Raw genomic sequence first — 19,430 nt, forward strand, 5'->3', positions numbered from 1 at the left:
AGTCCGTTCATACTTGTTAAGATACCACATGTTATTTCCCCAAAGGTAAGAACAGGAGAGCTTCGGAACATTGGAAGGCTCAGGTAAACAAAACTATTCCTCTTTAACAAAGTTATTTTCTCAATTACAGAGGCAGAACTCTGCTAAAACAATGATTAATTTATTCTCTTGGGACATGTCTAAAGAACATCGAATCTTGCCACAAGCTCATATTTTTAGATTAGGCCTTAGTTAGTATTTACATTTGATCTGACGGTGTTCATGATGGAGGTCTGTTAGCAATACTGATAACAGCACATTTGCAACAATATCAGAATGTGTCCATATGTACACCATGAGTTTTGAACAAGGTTCTGTAATAAAGTCAAAAGGAATAAATTTGCATGCCATTCTATACTCTGCATCTTTTTCCTTTGGTTCCAGAACAGAGTGGGCTATTTTATCAGATTTTGCTAGGAACCAGCAACTTCAAAATTAATGAATGCCTACTGTGAACTACAGAAAGAAGAAATATGCAGTGAGCCCAGTACACCTGATCTCCATCTACTGATGCTGTTACCCACCCAAAGTGGAGCTGCAATACTGGCAAAGAACCTGACAGAAGAATCTCCTAGACTGTAAAAAGCACCTGCTGGAAACACAAAGGTAAGGAGGAAAATAGGTGTTTCAAACCCAAATATTACCCCATGTGCCTAAGCACACATTAACATCTGTGATGTATTCTCTAAATGATAAACATGGTACAACACAGCCGGCACAAGTGCAACTAGAGAGTTCCTTTCCCCCCCCCCTTCTGGCCTATCAGAAGGCAATGGAAACATCCCATAGAGCACTGCTGATATCCTGCCCAATCTCTACATTGGAATTGGTGCGTTCCTTTAAATTCCACTGGTAACACATTCTCTACTTCCCTATACACATGATCATGTAAAATCACTAGACTCAACCACATAATTTTCCATTTCATCTTACAGGTAGCTGAAGGGCTCAGAAGCAGGAGAATGTTGCATTTGTAAAACACTTCAGAATATATAAGTACACTAAAGAGAGATTCTTTAAGAAAGCTGCAGATGCACTGACATAATATTATCCAAGAATAAAAGCCCTTTGAAGTAGAAGTCCTTTACAAGTAGAGAGCAAAAAAGCAGTCGTAGTGAATGCTAATTGTAGTAAGCCAAACGCTTTCTGTTGGGAAGAAAGACTGTTCGTAATACTGTAACACAATGCTTGATGCAGCACAGCAAAGGACAGATTCTCAAAGTAATTCAGTTTTTGCCTGATTGTTGCTCTGGTTTAGCTTAACAGCAACTTTGCAAGTGGTGGTATGAGAGCTGAGGTATGAAGATGCACCTGTAAGCCTTTGCTTTCTCATCTTTGCTGCTTAAATGTCAATACCTTCATCAGACTGTCGGGAAAAAGAATCCAATATTAAAAAACATAGGGATGAAACCCATACCCTTGTATGCAATGGCAGAATAATTATTTCTTTGTTCTTTTTAAAAACAGCTTTCAAAGCCCTCCATTAATGTTCTACATTTTCACCTCTGGTACATCTTTCTCCTTTGAAGAAAGGGATTTCCACCTATTAAAAAAAAAAAAAAGCCCCCCAAAAAATTCAGTCTTGAAACTTTTTTTTGTGGCTTAGTTTCCTGTTTTGGTTTGTGTGTGCTCCCCCCAGCCTTTAAACAGTAATCCATGGCAAAGTCAGACACTACCAAAACCAGAAAGAGAAGCCAAGCACTTTTTCCAAGCTGAAACTATGTAGTGGAGAACAGGCTACATTTTTATCATGCCTCTCTCCAATCTATGTTTCATAATTCTGACCTAGGAAGTAACTCAAATGAATCAGAATCATAGAATAGTTAGGGTTGGAAAGGACCTTAAGATCACCTAGTTCCAACCCCCCTGCCATGGGCAGGGACACCTCACACTAAACCATGTCACCCAAGGCTTCGTCCAGCCTGGCCTCAAACACTGCCAGGGATGGAGCATTCACAACCTCCCTGGGCAACCCATTCCAGTGCCTCACCACCCTAACAGTAAAGAATTTCCTCCTTACATCCAATCTAAACTTCCCCTGTTTAAGTTTTAACCTGTTACCCCTTGTCCTGTCACTACAGTCCCTAATGAAAAGTCCCTCCCCAGCATCCCTATAGCCCCCCTTCAGATTGTGGAAGGCTGCTATGAGGTCTCCCAAATTATCATCCTTTAACAATGGTTTCCCAAATACTTCCTGATCAACAACTGTTTGCAAGCGTGCAGCTGCTCAGATTGCCTACACAACACATGCTATTAGCTTTTCCCAGTGTAACAAAGATAAATTCAACTTCCTAATTTCCTCCAGCATTCCTCATGCATCTAGTGCAAACCCTCCCCTGCAAAATTAAGACTCAACAATTCTATAACCATTAATGCTTAAACTGCTTTTACTGCCTTTCAACTTTGAAGAAACCTGCAAAAAATTCCACTCATTTTGCCTCACATTTGAGGCCAATCAAAAGGTTCATTAATCACTCATTTCAGCTAGGAAACAAATCCACCAAGCTGAATACACAACATCAAGCAAAGTGACCAATGTTTCATAAAGATTGGGCAAATAAGTTCTCTTATCAGTTCCTTATTTTTATTCTTAACTTCCCGGGACATGCTCTAGCTACTTAAGTCTATTCCTGCACCATTTTAAGACCTAAGACTCAGCAGCGGGTCAGTCGTGACAAGGTGGATGCCCTTGGCTAAAATGCAGCAGCACCCCCTCCTTTGCCCTTACCTAGTTTTTAAATGATTCCAACATAAGATTTCAGATGAACATATAGCGCAAACATGACCCTATTGCAATCAACAGGATCTTTGCTAGGTATCGTAAGAGACAGCCCACAGTCCAACAATATTGGCATTAACCCAGAGGTACATAAGCAGCACCCACCACCACAGCTACAGTTATACTTACATGAACTGGAGAGCACCACGATCAGCAGGAGCCTGGAGCACCTTCAAGACATGGCACTGAAATCAAGCCTCTGTCTGTGTACTTGTAAGTCCCACGACTGGAGACAATGCTCCACCCCTCCTGAAAGCATTCACATGCAGAGGACATTTATGCACCTCATCTGTTCCCTCAGCTCTCCTTCCCTCATCCTATGTAGACTCCCCCCCAACCCCACCAAACTGATCTTAAATCCAGGCTCGCTATGAATCCAGATTTTAAGTTTAAAAGAGCCTAAAAACAGAGGTGCTGCCTCACACAACTCTTTCTTCATAGAACAGGATGATGGGTTCTCCTCAGGGAAATGCTCAGCCTTGACTGCCATGAACAGCCGCACCTGTGGCCTTCACACCCTGCCCACAGTGCCATTGAGCCCAGCGAAGCCTCAGCTGTGCTGAGACCTCCAGCTCCCCACAGCCCTGGTCCTGCATAGCCCCTGTCCTGTCCTGTTGGCCTAGACCCAGCCGTCCCCAGCTGCCATGCCAGCCTCCCCTATGTAGGGGATGTGGGGACAGGCCCTGCTTCCCAAACTTCAAGGGCAGTGGCTGCCTTGCACTTCCCTGTGTGAAGGTGCTGCTTGATTTCCACCACAGGCACCGTAAATGAATGCCCTTCTGTAACTAAGGGGCAGCTGGTGTCCTCTGCAACTTTTCCATCTTTGAAAGGATTATACATGTGGCTAAGCTTGCTCATGACTGAGAAGTTGTAGGGGAAGTGTTCCAGTTACAACTCTGGGACCCAAATTTTACAGTGTTAGAATGAAGGAACCTGACGTCACTGGACAGAATGGGAAAACTTGAGGTTACCAGTGGTAAAAAAATAACCTTCACTAGAAAATTTGCTGTGTATTTCATGGCTCATTCCCCACTGTATTGCATGATATGATTGCGATTGCACATCTTGTATATGCCACCCTTGAGCTAAAGACCCAAATTTTGGCTGTCCCTAGCTGGCATTTGCTCTGTGTGATAGCAGCAGCAGCTATCCCTGAGCACAGTGGCACTGATACGGGACTACAGCATAAAGTGATAGTGATTTAGTGATATAAATTCACGCCCTAGATACCAACATGAGCTTACATATGAAACCCATTCTTATCAGATCGTTTGTGAAGAAAAACACATAATAATGTATTATTTTAGTAAAACTTAATCAAATAATAGTAGTTCTTCTCTTTCTCTAGCCTGAAGGGGAAACATTTACCAGATGAAAGGATGAAAGGGGGGCTAAAATATATACTTTATACCCCTAGCCTTGTGCTTGAGACAACTGCAGATGCAGTGTGTCCAAGGTGGCATTTACCAAGCACAGGCTGATTCAAAGCAGGCGGATACTGACCAAAAAAATAATGTGTCTTTTAGAAAAGCAATTTCAAAAGAATCATTAAATCACATTGAGGGAGGGGATCGGTACCACAGCCAGCAATGCCTCTGCTAACAGAACAGCTCTGGATATAAGTCACTTGTAAGGACAGCTTCATAGACTTGTTCTTGGTTTTGTAACCTTTATCTGAAACATCGTAGGCCCCAGTTTGCGACCAGACAATTCCTATGCCAATCCACCTTCAGTTAAGGCATAAAAGTGGAATTTAAGAGATTAACATTAATGGAGGTAACAGCTACGGTTTTGCAAAGTCTCAATGAAGAGAAGGAGGGTGACAGGATCAATCCCTGGTTTTACACTTCTCTCAGCTGTTACTGCACCACTACTGCAAGCATGCTTTCCTGATGCTTGGTAAGACACATCCCTGAACTTGCATCTGAGCAGATGCTGTGTGGGTAAAGGTGAAGAGAAAGGATGTAACAATGAAGTAGTTTTATTATCGTCAGCCTTCCTAGACACTGCTGTTTCCCACAGGTCTCTGCCACAGCCTAATCCTGGATACTAGTCCTAATCTTTCAAGCTTTTTTAAGTCCTTATTACCACTAGTTCAATACATAAAACTGTAACAAACGTATAAAACAAACAAACAAAAACACAAAAAAAAACACAAAACACAAAAAACCCCAAAACAAGCTAAATTTTTCAGCCTTATCAAAACACCTTTTTGCTTGCTGCTGCCATGCCCTCCTACACTGCATCTCCACCATTCTTCTCATCCTGCCTTTTCCAAACCCTCATATTGGCAATTATTCCTTTCCCTTTGCACATCAGTCTGTCCCACGTAAGTGGATTGTATTAGCTACTTATTCTCAGTTCTCCTTCAGTATGATGGTATGTTCTTACTAAATCATACATTAGATTATAGTTGCAATTGTAAATAATGCTGAAGAAAAGCTAAATAAGTTTCAGAAAGTCATCCCGTCCTGTCAGAGATAAAATTGGAGGAGTACAGGAATTAAAGTGACTTCAAGCTGCTGAAAGCAGCAATTATATCTGTTCAAATGATAATCCAGCATTGTTTCTTTGTACTTACCTGAAGCTTTTACTTTGCAATAAAGGAACTGTATTAGATGCTTGAAACGAAAAAGCACTTGGCTTTGCAATGCTTACATTCTGAACACTGTAAATAACTAATTAAGGCTGTGGAAAATTAACAGCCAAGTATCACCTGTTACAAGGGTTTCATGTGCCTACTTTGTACAAAGACCAAAGTCTATATATATCCAGAAATCTAGATGTCAGTCACTGTTCTAGCAAAACTATTGGATAAGTTGATAGGTTTTGTCTGTTGAAAACAGTAATGGCAAGATCCCTGTGGAATGTTTCACTCAAAATGAAACTTTAGGTGTGTTAGAACCTTTAATCCTACCATTCATATGAAAAAGAGAGAAAAATGGTCATATGTTTCAGTCTGATGTTTCATAAGCAGCACAGTTTGAATCCTTAATTCAAAGTTACTCTTTCTTTAAAAAAATCCCCTTTTTTAATTTTTAGAACTTCAAATTTTTAAAGATTAAATCCAGATTTACCAACCCCCTAGTATTTAAAATCAAATTTGACTTTTCTGGAATTTGGCTCAGAACATACATACACACACATATGTATATATTTGTGTATAAGTATATATACATAAACTTTCTGCCATTTCTAGGAAGCCAAAAACCATTATATATAAAAGATAATATTAAGAAGGAAGTATAATAAAATATTATCTATATTGTCAAATACTATTATGGGAACAGAAGCGGAGGTATGGAAGTACAGAGGTCTCTAAGAGTAAAGGAATCTAATCTCTGCAGCATATGTAGTTGTTTACATAATTACGAGGTCTATTATTATACATATTTACAAGGAAAACAAATTATGACTGTACAAATACTTCATTTGAATTATGTGGCTTAGCAATACAAACAGTGTTTTTCACATTTTGCCTGTGTAGCTTCTGGTTTTTTAAAGGAAAACTGAGATGCTTTGCCAGTGGGATTTGCCAGCAGAAATTCCTGAACAGCGAGTGAACCTGCCCCATATGTTTTCTGTTTCTGCCTTTATCCCTAGTCAGGTCCAGTCCCTTCTCCATTACTTCTCTCATCTCAGTTTGCCCACAGATGAGGCAAGTCCCCTTCTCCACTTCCCCTCACAGCTCCTAACCTCTCTCAGACTTACTGTTCCCTCAAGCTCCTGGATTTCCTCTTCAGCCCTCACAAATCTCTATTCCTGGTTGACTCCTTGTGCACTCACTGGTTCAATCTACACCTGTATCTTCACTGGCTCTTCTCCTGTCTTCATCTGATTCAAACCTCTTCCTCCTCCATCTCCCCCAGAGTGTAGTCACTGAGTACCTAGAAGAGTAAGGGTCTCTGGTGCCATCTCTGCCATCCCCCAAGGCAAGCCAAGTTAGAAGGTAGGCCTTTCAAGGGAGGGGACAGAAATAATCTGATAGCCCTAAAAGAGGGAAGAAAATACAGGTCTAACTTGGAGCAAGAAAGATTCTTTTTGCCATGAGGAAACTTTCCAACAGTGGATGCTAAATCAGGGATAATTAAATCCAATAAACAGCACATGGATACTGTGGAAGTGGTGCTGCTGGATTTTTTTCAGGAAGAATTTAAACAAATGCCTGTCAGATGTAACTCAGATAAGCTGCTTCTGTCTCTGTGCAGATGACTTTCTGAGGCTCCTTTCACACCTTCCTTTTCTGCAAAGCTTTAGGGGATGTAGCTGTTTAGAGCTACCAAGTAAACGTGTGACAACTACATTTCTCAAAGGCTTAGAACATCATCAAACATGGGTGGGTTGTCACAGGATACCAGAAGAGACATCTCAGACACAACCCTCCTACTCCTCACCAAATTCAGAGTTTTCCTCTTAAATACGGGGTGTCTTTAAAATGGGCAACACTTTCCCTTATTTCCCTATCCTCCTTGGGAACCACTGAAGTATTTTAGCTGAAATTGTCTTACAAAATACTCAGGAAGAGATAGCCACCAGGTGGAAATGCTAACAGCAGCAGCAGCAGCAAAGGTCTTAAGGTAGGAAATACTGGGCTACTTCAATTAGAGAAAGTTCCACAAACCCCACCACTGTTTTTCTCTTGGGCTCTAACAAAATGGGGAAGCAGAGTGAGAAATATCTCACAACCTTCACAGAATGCCCTAAACCTCCTATGTACCTGTTTAAAAGGTATTATGAAATAAAATAGAGTAAGAAGCTTCTCAAAATATCAATGAAAACTCTTGGGTCAACCCCCAAAATGCTATTTAAATATTTTTTTCCCATGTCTGACTAAATTTTAAGATGTTTCCCATGAGGCCTAACTGTCATTCTTTGCTTTGTTTCTTCTCTCTTCGCTCTTTTTATTCACCCTTTGGCTTGGAGTTGAAGAATTCATCTGAAATTATAAAGTATAGAAAGAAGGAATTTAACTGACATTAATTCCTCTACTTTGTTTTGGTTGTGTTGTCAGGTACTGACTACTGTGGCCTGACTCGTGCTCACTTCTCTCCCTTTCAGGTTTTCATTACTGCTAGCAAAGGTATGGATGGTGGCCCCTAAAACAGGATTTAGCCCTTTTATCATGTCTGTTTTTCAGTTCAGAATGGATGTTAACGAATGCCTGTTTATAGCTAAATAAGGCTTAGTCCTTCTCTTCCCCTAGTCTGATTTCTGCCTCTGTCTTTTTCATTTCCATCTAAAAAAATGGAAATTCCAGTCCATAGTCCATCTATTTGGGCCTGATTCCCATTTACACTGTGGTGTTTTTCCACCGTTCTGGAAAAATAAAAGAGCTTTGAAGTAGACACAAATAAATTACTCTTACACTCACTTTACAGCTGGTTTGTGCTACCAGATGGTATAAAGGGGTCTCAGTATAAAGCAGAATGAGGCTACTATCTCCAGGGGCTGAGCTTCTTGGAAAAGAACAATGACCAAACACAAGCATTTAAAAATGAAACAATAATAGCTATTTTTAATAAGTTTTCTCTTTTCAGGTGCCAATTTCAGTCTTGGTTTCTCCAGAACTGAGGGAAATTACATGAGAATTTTTACAGTTTGCTTTGCAAAAGTGATTGGGGGAAAAAAAAGACTCCGGTTTGCATAGGGTATAATTAATATCAGTCAGGATGGAGCACACTGGGCTCAATTTTAGTGTCCTCTTTTGCTTTCTGTGCCTCCTTGCTGATTAGCTTGGGAGTCACACCACACTCTTCATAATTAATCAAGAGTTGTAGACTACACTGGTAAATTTGCTCATGTAAGGGCTTCTGAATCTGATGGAACAAGCTTAGAAGCTTCTGTTGACCATGTTTACTCAAATGTAACAGTTAACTGTGATAACTCCTGGTAAATATCAGATCAAAAAGAGACACCAAGAACACCTCCTGAACAAACTCATGTTTAACATCTGTCTGAGGTTTAGCGTGTTTTTATTTTCTTAAGGAAACATGGGGCTACTCTGGCTTTTTTTTTTTTAATTTAGAGAGTAACTGAAATTCACCTCTGTACCTTGATAAATGTCTCTTGTATCAGAAATGAATGACAGCATGATACTGATGAGGTAAAAAAAATTCTCAACACACTGGCCAGATGAAAAGCACAGGTCCTTGTGCAGTTCTTAATTCAATAAAACACTGTGGTACTTCATGGTCAGAAGGAAAGACTCTTTCGGCAGCATGTGTTTCTACTGTGTCCTTCACAAAAGAGTCAAAGGGTACTTTACAATCCAATCCAATGCTGGATATAACCTTTTAAATAAATAAACTGTGGTTTAAGGATTTAGAAAGCACTAGATCAAAGAATGTAATCTTTGAGATCTAATAACTACAGTGATGGGTCTAGCATAAGGACATGAGCAGAATAGCACAAAGGTTTGCTGTGTACCCACAGTGCCTCTTGGGTTAAAATTCTTTACAGGGTCACTCTAAGTCCCCAGTTAGGGGGCCACGCTCATTTCTCCTCTTGCTAAGAATCCAGCATGAACTTCAAAAAAAAACAAACAGAAACCAGTATATTGGGTGATATGATTTAGCGTAAGGTGTCCCTGCCCACGGCAGGGGGGTTGGAACTAGATGATCTTCAGGTCCTTTCCAACCCTAATTATTCCATGATTCTATGATTCAGGGGAATAAAGTCCAGCCTTCAGCATTTTCTTGTTCTTGTTTGACTATTCAAAATCCAGGCCTTATTTTCCAAACACCTATTAATGAGTCCATTGCTCACCTCTCCAAGACTTCAGATGTAGCCTCCAGGTTTTTGCCTACAGACACACACCCCACCCCACCCCGAATCCTACTCTCCAGGATTAACTGAAGGGAGTTGAGGAACTGGCTTATTTCTTATAGCTGTACATGTCTGTATCCCATTAAGGCCAACTGAGATCCAAGCCTTTTGTACTGCATAGTCTAATTCACAACACAGTGCTCATGTGAGCTTCCCTGATGAGTCTGTGGGGTTACCTGTGGATGTGCTTAAATGGTTTCATGATCATCCTTCAAACAAGCAACAGCCCTGAAACAAACAAAAGGATAACTGCGTTCAGAGCCACTGCCAACCCTCACATTGCTGTTTTACAGCACTCCAGTTTGTCCTCTGTCAGGCTTTGAAGTTGTGAGCTTTGCTCACCAACTCGCACACACAGGTTTTCTTGCCTACTTTGGTGGGGAGCTGGAGCAGGTGGTGAATACTGCATCCAGGCTTCTGGAAAAATCTTCTTATCTTTCTTTATTTCCCACCACAGGCATTACAACACACAAACCATCACTTCTGCCTACTGTTCAACCAGCATCTTGTCAAATCTGGCTGCAAGATTAAGCTTCCCCAATTCCGAATTCAATATTGCAACCCTAAGGATATAAGAACCAAGCTGGAACATTCTGTTTTTTGGGGGTTGTTTTTTTCCCTCTTAATGGCCAAAATTGTTTCAGCTCCGAGATCACAGTTTACCCTGACTATAATGATAAATCATCATGACTGACACTAAGTGAAATGAGTTTGATGTTCTCTGCTTTATTCTTCCACATTAGAAGCCACTTTTACATTGCCACAACTCTTAACCTTTCCTTCAAAAGAGGGGGAGCTTCTTGTTTGCAGACATTATTTCTGCTTTGTATAAGACATTTGAAGAATGTGAAGCACATTTTGTACACAGAAAGGGATGGGCACAGTGGAGGCAAGGTAAGACCTACGGCCAGGAATCCTGCAATAGCTGTTTGTTTCCTAGAGCCGCTTTATCCTGCTTTATTCCAGACTATTTTATTTCACTTTAAACAGAACCTTTCCATTTTTCCTTCATTAACAATGTCTGAGTAGGAAAAAAAAAAAGAAAAACTGAAAGATTTCCCCTCATGTGCTTCAGAGCCTAATCCTGCCTTCAAAAAAACCTGAAAACATTCAGGTCTTGCTGGAACAGAGTCCTGCCTAACAAAGCCAGAGGGAAGTCCAGGACTCTGGAAGCACTGAGCATTTGGCAGCATCTGGTTCCAGTACCAACAGCTACAGCCACCATGATAGTACTTCCCAACCGTCAGACTTAAATATTACCACGGTTATTTGCATCTTTAGCCCTTTTTTAGTTTCAAAGGTGGATTCAGTAATGATCAGGCACAGTTTTCTATTGTAATAAATTAAAAAAAATCAATGAGTACAACAATTTAGTAATTAATATTGTTGTTTTAGTCTTAGTCTATGCTGCAGTTTTTATCATTATTATTTATTTCCCACCTCCCTTCCAAAAGATGACTTCTAGAGATGGGCTAAAGCCTCCAGCTTTTGAAAAATAAAAATAGAATTTAAAAAAACCAAACCACAAAAAAAAAACAAACAAAACCCAAGCAACAACAAAACAACCCCACAGACTTTTTATTCTGGTACAACTCCATACTTCACTGCACAAGAAACATGAGCAAAGCTCGAGTAAAAGCCTGGTTATAGCTTCCCAACTTGGCTCACTAAGTGGAAAAGCAGTCAGAGATGTAAACAGTTTAGTGAAAAGGACAAGGTGCTGATACAGAATTATTTCTCACAATATGTCTAACAGCAGCTGTTGTGTCATACTATTAACATGGATTTCACTAATCTGCTCGTAAAAATCCTGTGCTCTGTTATTTTCTATTGCTTGAAGCTCTTGTTTCCATAGCAGGGGGTGACTAAAAAAACACTTTTGTCTTTTACTGTTGCCCTTACATTATTTCCTTTTTGGAAGTGCCATTACACAGCTGGATCGTGTCTTCTAAACACACGCAAGTCTGAGATCCTTGAAAATGATAGAAACTTGTAAAATAAAAATTGCTTCATGGAATCAGTGACTGAAGTAGCATAAAGTTCCTTTCTGACTTTGGGGTTTTTGCTTTTGCTTACAGTCCTGTTTCTCTTTACAGTGTCCTTCCCCATCTGTGGATTCAGAGCCCTATCCTAGAGTTACCTATAGGAACAGATCACATTTAGCAAGTAACTGAGGTAACACTCACTGGAAATATCACAGGATCAAAAGTTACTCTTGCAAGTAAGATTTTGCAGCAGTGCTTATCAAATTATTGGATTTCTTTTGCAGCAAGGTGGTACAAGAGAGCCCATCAAGACAAGGCCTATCTGTTTTGACAAGAACAGCTCTCAGTTTCCTACCCTCCAAATCCCCATTCCCATGAGCAAAGGGCATTGGACAGCTGTGCGGGACACCAGAGAGCAAGATCCGTTTGTGAAGCTCTCATCTCTGAAACACATTCTTCAACTGTAAGTATGTGAACCAATGCTAATGACATCAATTACCATGTGAGCAGATGGAAGACTATACGTAATAGCGTACTGGACATAGTTTTGCTGTATTACTATAAGGCATGTACAAATTGCACCACTCTTAGAAAAAACAGGCCTATTAGTAACTGCAAGATTTAACCTAAATAGTTTAAGAAAATTTATATCATTCCCCATAGAAGAGTGGCTTGGGATAAAGATTTTTGGGTCCCCCATTCCTCCTCTTCTTTGTTTTTTTGTAAACTTGCTCCCACTCCCACTTTTGAAAATGGCTCGAAATTTAGAACAGCCTCTTGATCTTCAACATTTTCTTTTGATCTAACAGTTAGATGATGCTCTCCTATGGAGCAGCACTAGCAGTCAACAGAGTATCAGCAGCAAATATCAACAACTAATCTTTCTCTTTTGAAGAAACAGTCCTACATATCACAGAGGTTTCAAAGCCAATGATGAAACAAAAACCCCGAAGCTATAGTCCATTTACCTGTAGCGTGATATCCTCGAAGAATAAAAATGCTCAAGAGCCTTGAGTTACTATCTTTAATCCTAATAGTCAGTTCTAATTACAAAAAAGTTTGCATAGCAATTCTTTAACTAGCATTTAAAGCAGACTTTGTTGTGATTATTAGCAACGACAGTTACTCAATAGGCAAATAGGACCAGATTCTGCGAAGTGTTATTTATGTGAAGAATCCCATTGAGTTGAGTATTGTACTATGCACCTAAAGATTCAGCAGTTGCAGACTTCTTCCACAGGATTAAGTGATTTGCTGACCAACTTTTAAGCACACCTTTAGGTCCTGTTAACTTTAATGAGAGATAAACGTATCTCTCATTATATATTCAGAACTGACTGATCTGAGGTTCTTCCTGCCATTTTTATAATGTCAGAGTAAGAAGCAGCATTACGAGCAAATGCCACTGAAGAGATGTAAATCACAGGACAAAAATAATACCTTGCCATATCCTCATCTAATGCTGAAAACGCTATATACAATTTGTCTTCAATTGTCATTTTATTTTCTTCCATTTGAGTTGCAGTTCAGATCAGAGAAGAAAAATAAAAGTCTTGTTAGAGCTACAGGTCAGTGTAAGATAAGAAGCTCGGCACAGTCACTTCTATGTACTGTACATACAAAAGTGGCCCAGATTGGTATTTAGTTTATCAGTCTAGAATCTAGGAAACACAGGAGAGGTACTTGAATGTAAATGCATTGCCAAAAGATAAAAATCTACATCACAGGATGAGTGTCACTTGCCCAGCAATTTAAAGGTCATCTGACTTACATCGTTTTTCTCTTACAATTAGAATAATAGTGAATATACAGAGTATAAATCACAGCTTTTTAAAGATTTGACCTCCTAACTGGCCTGGCCCACAAACTAACGCATGAGACAGCAGAACAGCACAGAACGAAAAATTATAAAGAAATTCAATCAGAAAAAAATTACTAAAGATGTTTTTGGAGGGCTGATTTCAAGGAGAACCTGATTTTGGTGATCTTTTTAAGCACGAATGAAAATGATAAAAATCCATTTTTTTTCTGCTGTAAAAGCAAAAGTCAACAGAGAAGTGCATTCTTTTGCTGGAATCCAGGCCTAGGACCAAAGAATTTACATATATTAAATTATCGAGATCCAAACTCCTCTACGACAAATATTTATACTGTGAAATATTACAGCCACATTCCTGCATCTCCTTACAATAATGATTTTTAAGGACACAGTATACTAGGAGCATATAAAACAGTGGGTTTCTGCAGAGATGGAATGCTTCATTATCAGAGTAGCAGCTTGTTCATAAATATTAAAAAGTATGGGTTTGAAGTTTTTCAAACATGATTCTTACTGTTTACATTGTCTCTCTACTACTGAAAACAACAGTCGGTGTGTACCTGTCCATAAGTCTCTCTCACAGTCTTGAACTGCTGAAAACAACTGCTGATGACTGTAAAGGATAACAATGCCTGTGCTGGACATACACTAAGCAGAGAAGGGAACAAGCAGTCTGACCTTACCTATGCAAGTAGTCATGCTTACAGTTAAGGGTCTAATTCTTGCTAGAGAGAGCAGGATTTGTCCCAAACTGTGCACAGATGGGCACAATTCCCTGATGTATTGTAAAAGTAAGTCTTAAATGTATGGGTAAGATGGTTCATTTCTGTTTGCATATGATATAGGCACTTCTGTATATTAGATTAGAGATGGCAAAAAGTATGCCAAGAGAAAGAGACATGCCCTACTACTACAAGAAGAATCCCTTAAAGATTGCTCAAGACAAATGAACATAATAGATCTGATCTTCCTTTGGTAAAAAATAAACTCATGGATATGTATTGATCTGCATTACAAAACAGCTCACCACAGATCAAACTTCAGAAAAGTGGCCCGTGAGTTACAGAAATGAATGGCTTCTCCTGTTTATCCCCTATTGCTGTTAATCATGGGGAAGAACACAAACCAAAATCTAAGAAAGCCACAACCTAAACAGCAGAACAGGAAGACCCACCTTGGCTGCAGCAATGTATGAGTTTCCTAAATGGGGCTGCAGGGCAGAACTCTCTATGGGAAAGGAGCGCATGTTTACCCTTGCATAAATAGCTTTTACTAGATGATGAGATCACATGGAGGATACCATTGAAATATGGAAAATAAACATGGTTAACATGTGGAAGGAGAACTCAAACATAGCAATAATGACTGCAAATGCCTGCTTATTTGAAGAAGAATGTTACCTAATTTACTTCCTCTCAGTTTACACAGCTCTAATTTAAGCTGCCCCCCCTCCCCTTCCCGTTTTCCTGTATTTGCAAGAACCAGTGAACACAGAAATGTGCAGCCAGCCTGGGCCCTCAGGCCGGTGGATCAAGATGGCAGGCTGGCCTGGGCTCCCCCGGGGATAGCAGAGCCAGAAGGGTGATTGGACACAGTGACCTGTCTGCATGAGATGAGACAAAAACAGGAGGGCTGTAATGCTGATGAACTAACCTGTCACTCACAAGCTCAGGTCTGGAAAAAAATAAAAAAAGGGAAAAAAAAAAGGGGGGGTGGTGGTGGTAAAAATGAACAGAAAGAAAGAAGAGAAAGGTACAGTACAGCTTTAGAAAGCACACAAGGGAGAGAAAATATAGCACAACTGGAATAATTACATGATGCATTTAATTACCTATGCATTTAGATGGGCTCAGGATGTATAAGGAACAGGGCATAAAAATCCAGCTAATAGTTTCTCTAAGAGCAAAACACATGTAAAGAAATAATGGGTATTATGGTTCAGCGTGCAAGAAGGATGTTACAGGCTATTGCTGACAGGGATCGGGGTTTCATTCCAAACACTCCAGTTATGAATCAAAATCACAATGAGCAATGAGCTTCTAGATCTTGACATGCTAGGCAAGGAGGTTGTTCTTCAGAGTACTTGGCTGTTTTATTGCTTGCTTGGGGGAGGAAAAATCCAGAGGGAAGGTATACAAGCAATTCTGCACCTTGGAGCCAGTACACCCAGGTGCTAGGTAGTGGTCAGGATTGTAGCGCTCTGCCTACCATTGCTATCACCAGTGGGAGCCACTGTGGACAGTGGTGCTTGGAGACAGATGAAATATATAAAAAAGAAAGTGGAAAATGCATTTAATGATGTACAAGTGCTTGCTGTTGAAAATGCCTTTAAATCAGCATGCTCCTGCTATTACTTTCGTGTCATACACAGACTAGTGTTTGAACTACAAATAACTGCTAGTGTTTCTGATCTCCATTGGAGCAGAGACATACATGTATACTTCGGGGTTTTAATTAGGCAAGTTCACACTCTATTAGTAGCAAACAAGCCTGAATTTAAAGCTACATCTGCAGAATTAGTCAAAACAAAATTTAATTCTCACAGCTGAAAAAAAAGGCAATTCTGAAATAAAAAAAAAACAAATGCTAAACATTTATTTCAGTTTCTGCTTTTGGAAGGTTGAAAGTTAACAAAGACTCTCCAGAACTTTTTCGAAAACAAAAGTGTCAGGAAATGAATGTTTCTTCTAAAAAACTACAAATGCCAAATATGCAAATCTTCATTATTTATCAATCCTAAATATAGTCTGACACTGTGGAAAGATTTTACGGCATAGGGTTTGCCTTTTGATAGTTATTTTCTCTTGTCAGCTGAGTATTAGAGTCCATAGAGAAGTCTATTTCTATTTTCAGCAGTATGGTAATTACATTGATTGCTCCGTGCTTCCCAAGTTTTAACTAAACTCTTTTATTCTACAACTAGAAATCACATCATTTTTATCCAAAAGAAATATTTTTAAACTTTCTGTTCTAGCTTCACATGTAGCTAATAACAACCAACCACTGGACAATGAATCACAACAAAAACATACTTGAAAATGCTATGGATTTATGAGCACATTTGGATGCGCACACTTACATGTATGATATACAAATGAGCACACACACAGATCTAAGCAGAAATGTTTGCAACACCTGACACAGTAACTTCCACGATAATAATATCCATACATACTGCCATTAAAAACCCAAAGAAGTGAGTCACCTAAAATAGCTATATGCATTTTTCTTTGAAGTCCATGCCCTTTTACTGATTTTAGGAAATGAAATAAACTAGCACGTGATATAAACATTTTTCCAGACATGCACTGAACTTTTTTTTTTATTGATGAAATATGGAATGTTGCACGCAGAAAAAAAAACAAGCTCCTACCCTTTCCAGCCTCAAAAGCACTTTCCGAGAGCCAGCAAGCTTTAAACATAAAATAGCTAACTCACACTTTTTTATATGCCAAAGCAAAAGTTACAAAAAAGAGATATTACAAGCTTTGAGATTTATCAAGGTTTCAGGGTATGTTTTCTGTCAAGTGTACTTGCTGAAAATCTTGCCATTGTATCTGCCTTAGAAGCATTAAATAGATTTCCCTAAGACTGCACAAGTTTAGACAAAAGGTAATTAACCCGCTCTAAAATACATATTTTCACAGAGGGTGAAACTGGCAAACATGCCCCACTTTTTCGGTAGAAGCAGCCTAATAGGAAGCTGTTAATGTTTTGGGGAATTTTTAATAAAAAATGTATCTTCTATTTTTAAAATATTTAAAGCAATAAAAGTCTGTGGTAAACATGGTATTACATATTTGACATTTTCCGCCCAGAAATGCATTACTGTGTACGATGGTATTAATAAACCATGTGCTTTGAGGGACTTCAGTGCTTTGCCATAATTTAGTTGAAAACAGTGCGTAGGATATGTATTTTTCCACCATTGTATCAACATATAGGAAACACAAATACTATGTCATCACCTCAGCAGCATGCGTTCACTACACTGGAAACATGCAAAAAAAGAAACCAAACCCACGAACTTTTGAGAGTTCAAAAAATACCCTTTGCCAGAGACTGATTTACAAGTCAGTGGTTAATGAGAAAGTGTTGAGCACTTAAAATTTTGTTAGAGAAAGAAAGGCAGGCACCCTCCTCTCACTCCGGCTGCATGCACAGGAAAACAGCCCTCCCTGTACAGCAGGACAGAAATAATTTCATTTCTTTCCCCACTTCAGGTTATTATTTGAAAGCTAATGAAAAGGCAATGATTCTTCTCTCTTCTGGCTAAAGGTGGAAACAGCATGGTTAACACACACACATAAAAACTACAGACTTATCAGAAATCACAAAACAGAAAGAGAAGGACTCACTGACCCATTTGGAAGACAAAGACGACAAAACGGAAAAGCTCTAAAAATCAGCTTGTGAGGCCTTTGAGAGATATTCTTCTGGCATTTCATCACAGCAGCCCCAGACCAGTTCACTTCCCTGGATACAGGGAGGGAGAACTAAATAGAGCTGTTTATTAAAGCTGTTGTGCTGGATTGCATTAGGAAGCACGAGCAGACCACCTGGACCTTTCAGATTGTGGCAGTGTTTAATTTGCAGGCTGTCCCTCTGCAGCAGCAAAGACTACTACATTTACCAAGCTCAATCACACATTATCTGGGTTAGGAGTAAAAGAAGAAAAAAAGAAAAAGAGAAAAAAAATGTATAAAATCCACAGCCTGTAGTACAGCAATACAGTCAATATAGAAATAATGAACAGCATTAGAAATAGAAAGCAACTCCCCAACAAACATAACACTTGCACTCCTCGCTTCTTCTACTTTAGCACATTTAAACAAAATACAACAGAAAATTAATAAATAGCTTGATTTGGCAAAGCTCAGACTAAATTATAACCCGGGTTTATTAGGAGAAAAGCACGGTATTTTAGGTTTAACTAGTGATTCCCTGGCCAGATTATTGTGGTTCTTTTGCCTTTCTCACTTTCAGTCCTACACTCGCTGGTAGCTGAAGATACAGATAGAAAGATGGTACTGTAAATATGAATTATGTGAATCATATGGTTAGACCCTTGTGGAAAAAAAAAAAAAATAAAAGGGGAGTTGAGAAATGGCTGACTCCATACCTGACCAATTACAGCTTGCATGGTCCCTGTGTCCTGCTGAGCTGAAAGATCGCAATCCATCATATGTAGTCTTTGAAAAGGAGAATGGGGGTTTCTGGCATGCATCTGTCAATCAACTTCTGCACTCACAACCATCACCAAAAGCAAGGGAAAAAAAGTCAAGCTGCTCCACCAAATAGGATGAAACAGTCATGTGACCTTCAGCACACTCACACACATACATACTTCCATAGAATGTATGAATTTTCTGCAGATATGAAATGACATTGACAAATACCCAATACCAAGTAAATAAAGTGAGACAAACAGCTACTCACCAAAGACAAAACACTTGCTGTAATCTTCAGCCTAAAGATTTAATAAACCTAAAAGGTGTTTTAAACTGAGGCTTTTCTTCTGAGCCTAAACTTTTCAGATAAGGTGATATAATTTTATACATGCAGACAGTGGTCAGAACTTTAACCCCTTGCGTCCTCCTGCAGCCTCTGACTTTTATACCCCCCTTTGTACTTCTACTTTAGAACCATTCGAGTGCCTGATTCTTTTTTCTCTTTAAGTTTCTTTTGTGTCAAAATGAAGACGCTCGTGTTGCCTTCTTTGGATGTGCACAAATTATGAGAACTTGAGAGAAGAAAATTACCAGCAGGGAAAAAAAGGAGCAGAGGCTGAGAAACCTGTGTCTGTACTCACGAGCCAAAATGTGCCTCGCTGCTTTACTCCACCACAAGTCAAATGTTTTCTTTATTGGAAATATATATGTAAGTATTAGTTTATGCAAGCTGTTATGAGCACTCAAAATATAAAATATTCAGACTATGTAAATCCTACTTACGGAATCCTTTCCATTTTGAAGGTTAGCAG

The 19,430-nt window shown here is 39.3% G+C and overlaps 1 protein-coding gene and 1 long non-coding RNA gene across 6 annotated transcripts in view; one reads left to right on the forward strand and one right to left on the reverse strand.

Annotated features, from left to right (window-relative positions):
* Positions 1 to 19,066, reverse strand: part of POU6F2 (POU class 6 homeobox 2) — a 304,700-nt gene extending 285,634 nt beyond the window's left edge. For 2 of the 5 annotated variants that reach the window (XM_062625444.1, XM_062625443.1), the window contains exon 1: positions 18,570 to 19,065. In XM_062625444.1, the coding sequence (XP_062481428.1) occupies positions 18,570 to 18,674 (105 nt within the window). In that variant the 5' untranslated portion in view covers positions 18,675 to 19,065. Of the gene's footprint in view, positions 1 to 2,947; positions 3,233 to 17,809 lie in introns of those variants that run through there. The other 3 variants (XM_062625447.1, XM_062625445.1, XM_062625446.1) reach the window with 3 other exon arrangements.
* Positions 4,272 to 12,656, forward strand: LOC134167141 (uncharacterized). Its single transcript, XR_009966101.1, has 4 exons — positions 4,272 to 4,447; positions 11,740 to 11,818; positions 11,913 to 12,091; positions 12,438 to 12,656. It is a non-coding gene; the product is annotated as an uncharacterized LOC134167141 (long non-coding RNA).
* Positions 19,067 to 19,430: the final 364 nt, after the last annotated feature.

Source organism: Pezoporus occidentalis, unplaced genomic scaffold (genome assembly GCF_034315485.1).
Source record: "Pezoporus occidentalis ecotype Australia unplaced genomic scaffold, CSIRO_AGI_Poc_V1 ctg28, whole genome shotgun sequence".
NCBI classification, from domain to species: Eukaryota; Metazoa; Chordata; class Aves; order Psittaciformes; family Psittacidae; genus Pezoporus; species Pezoporus occidentalis.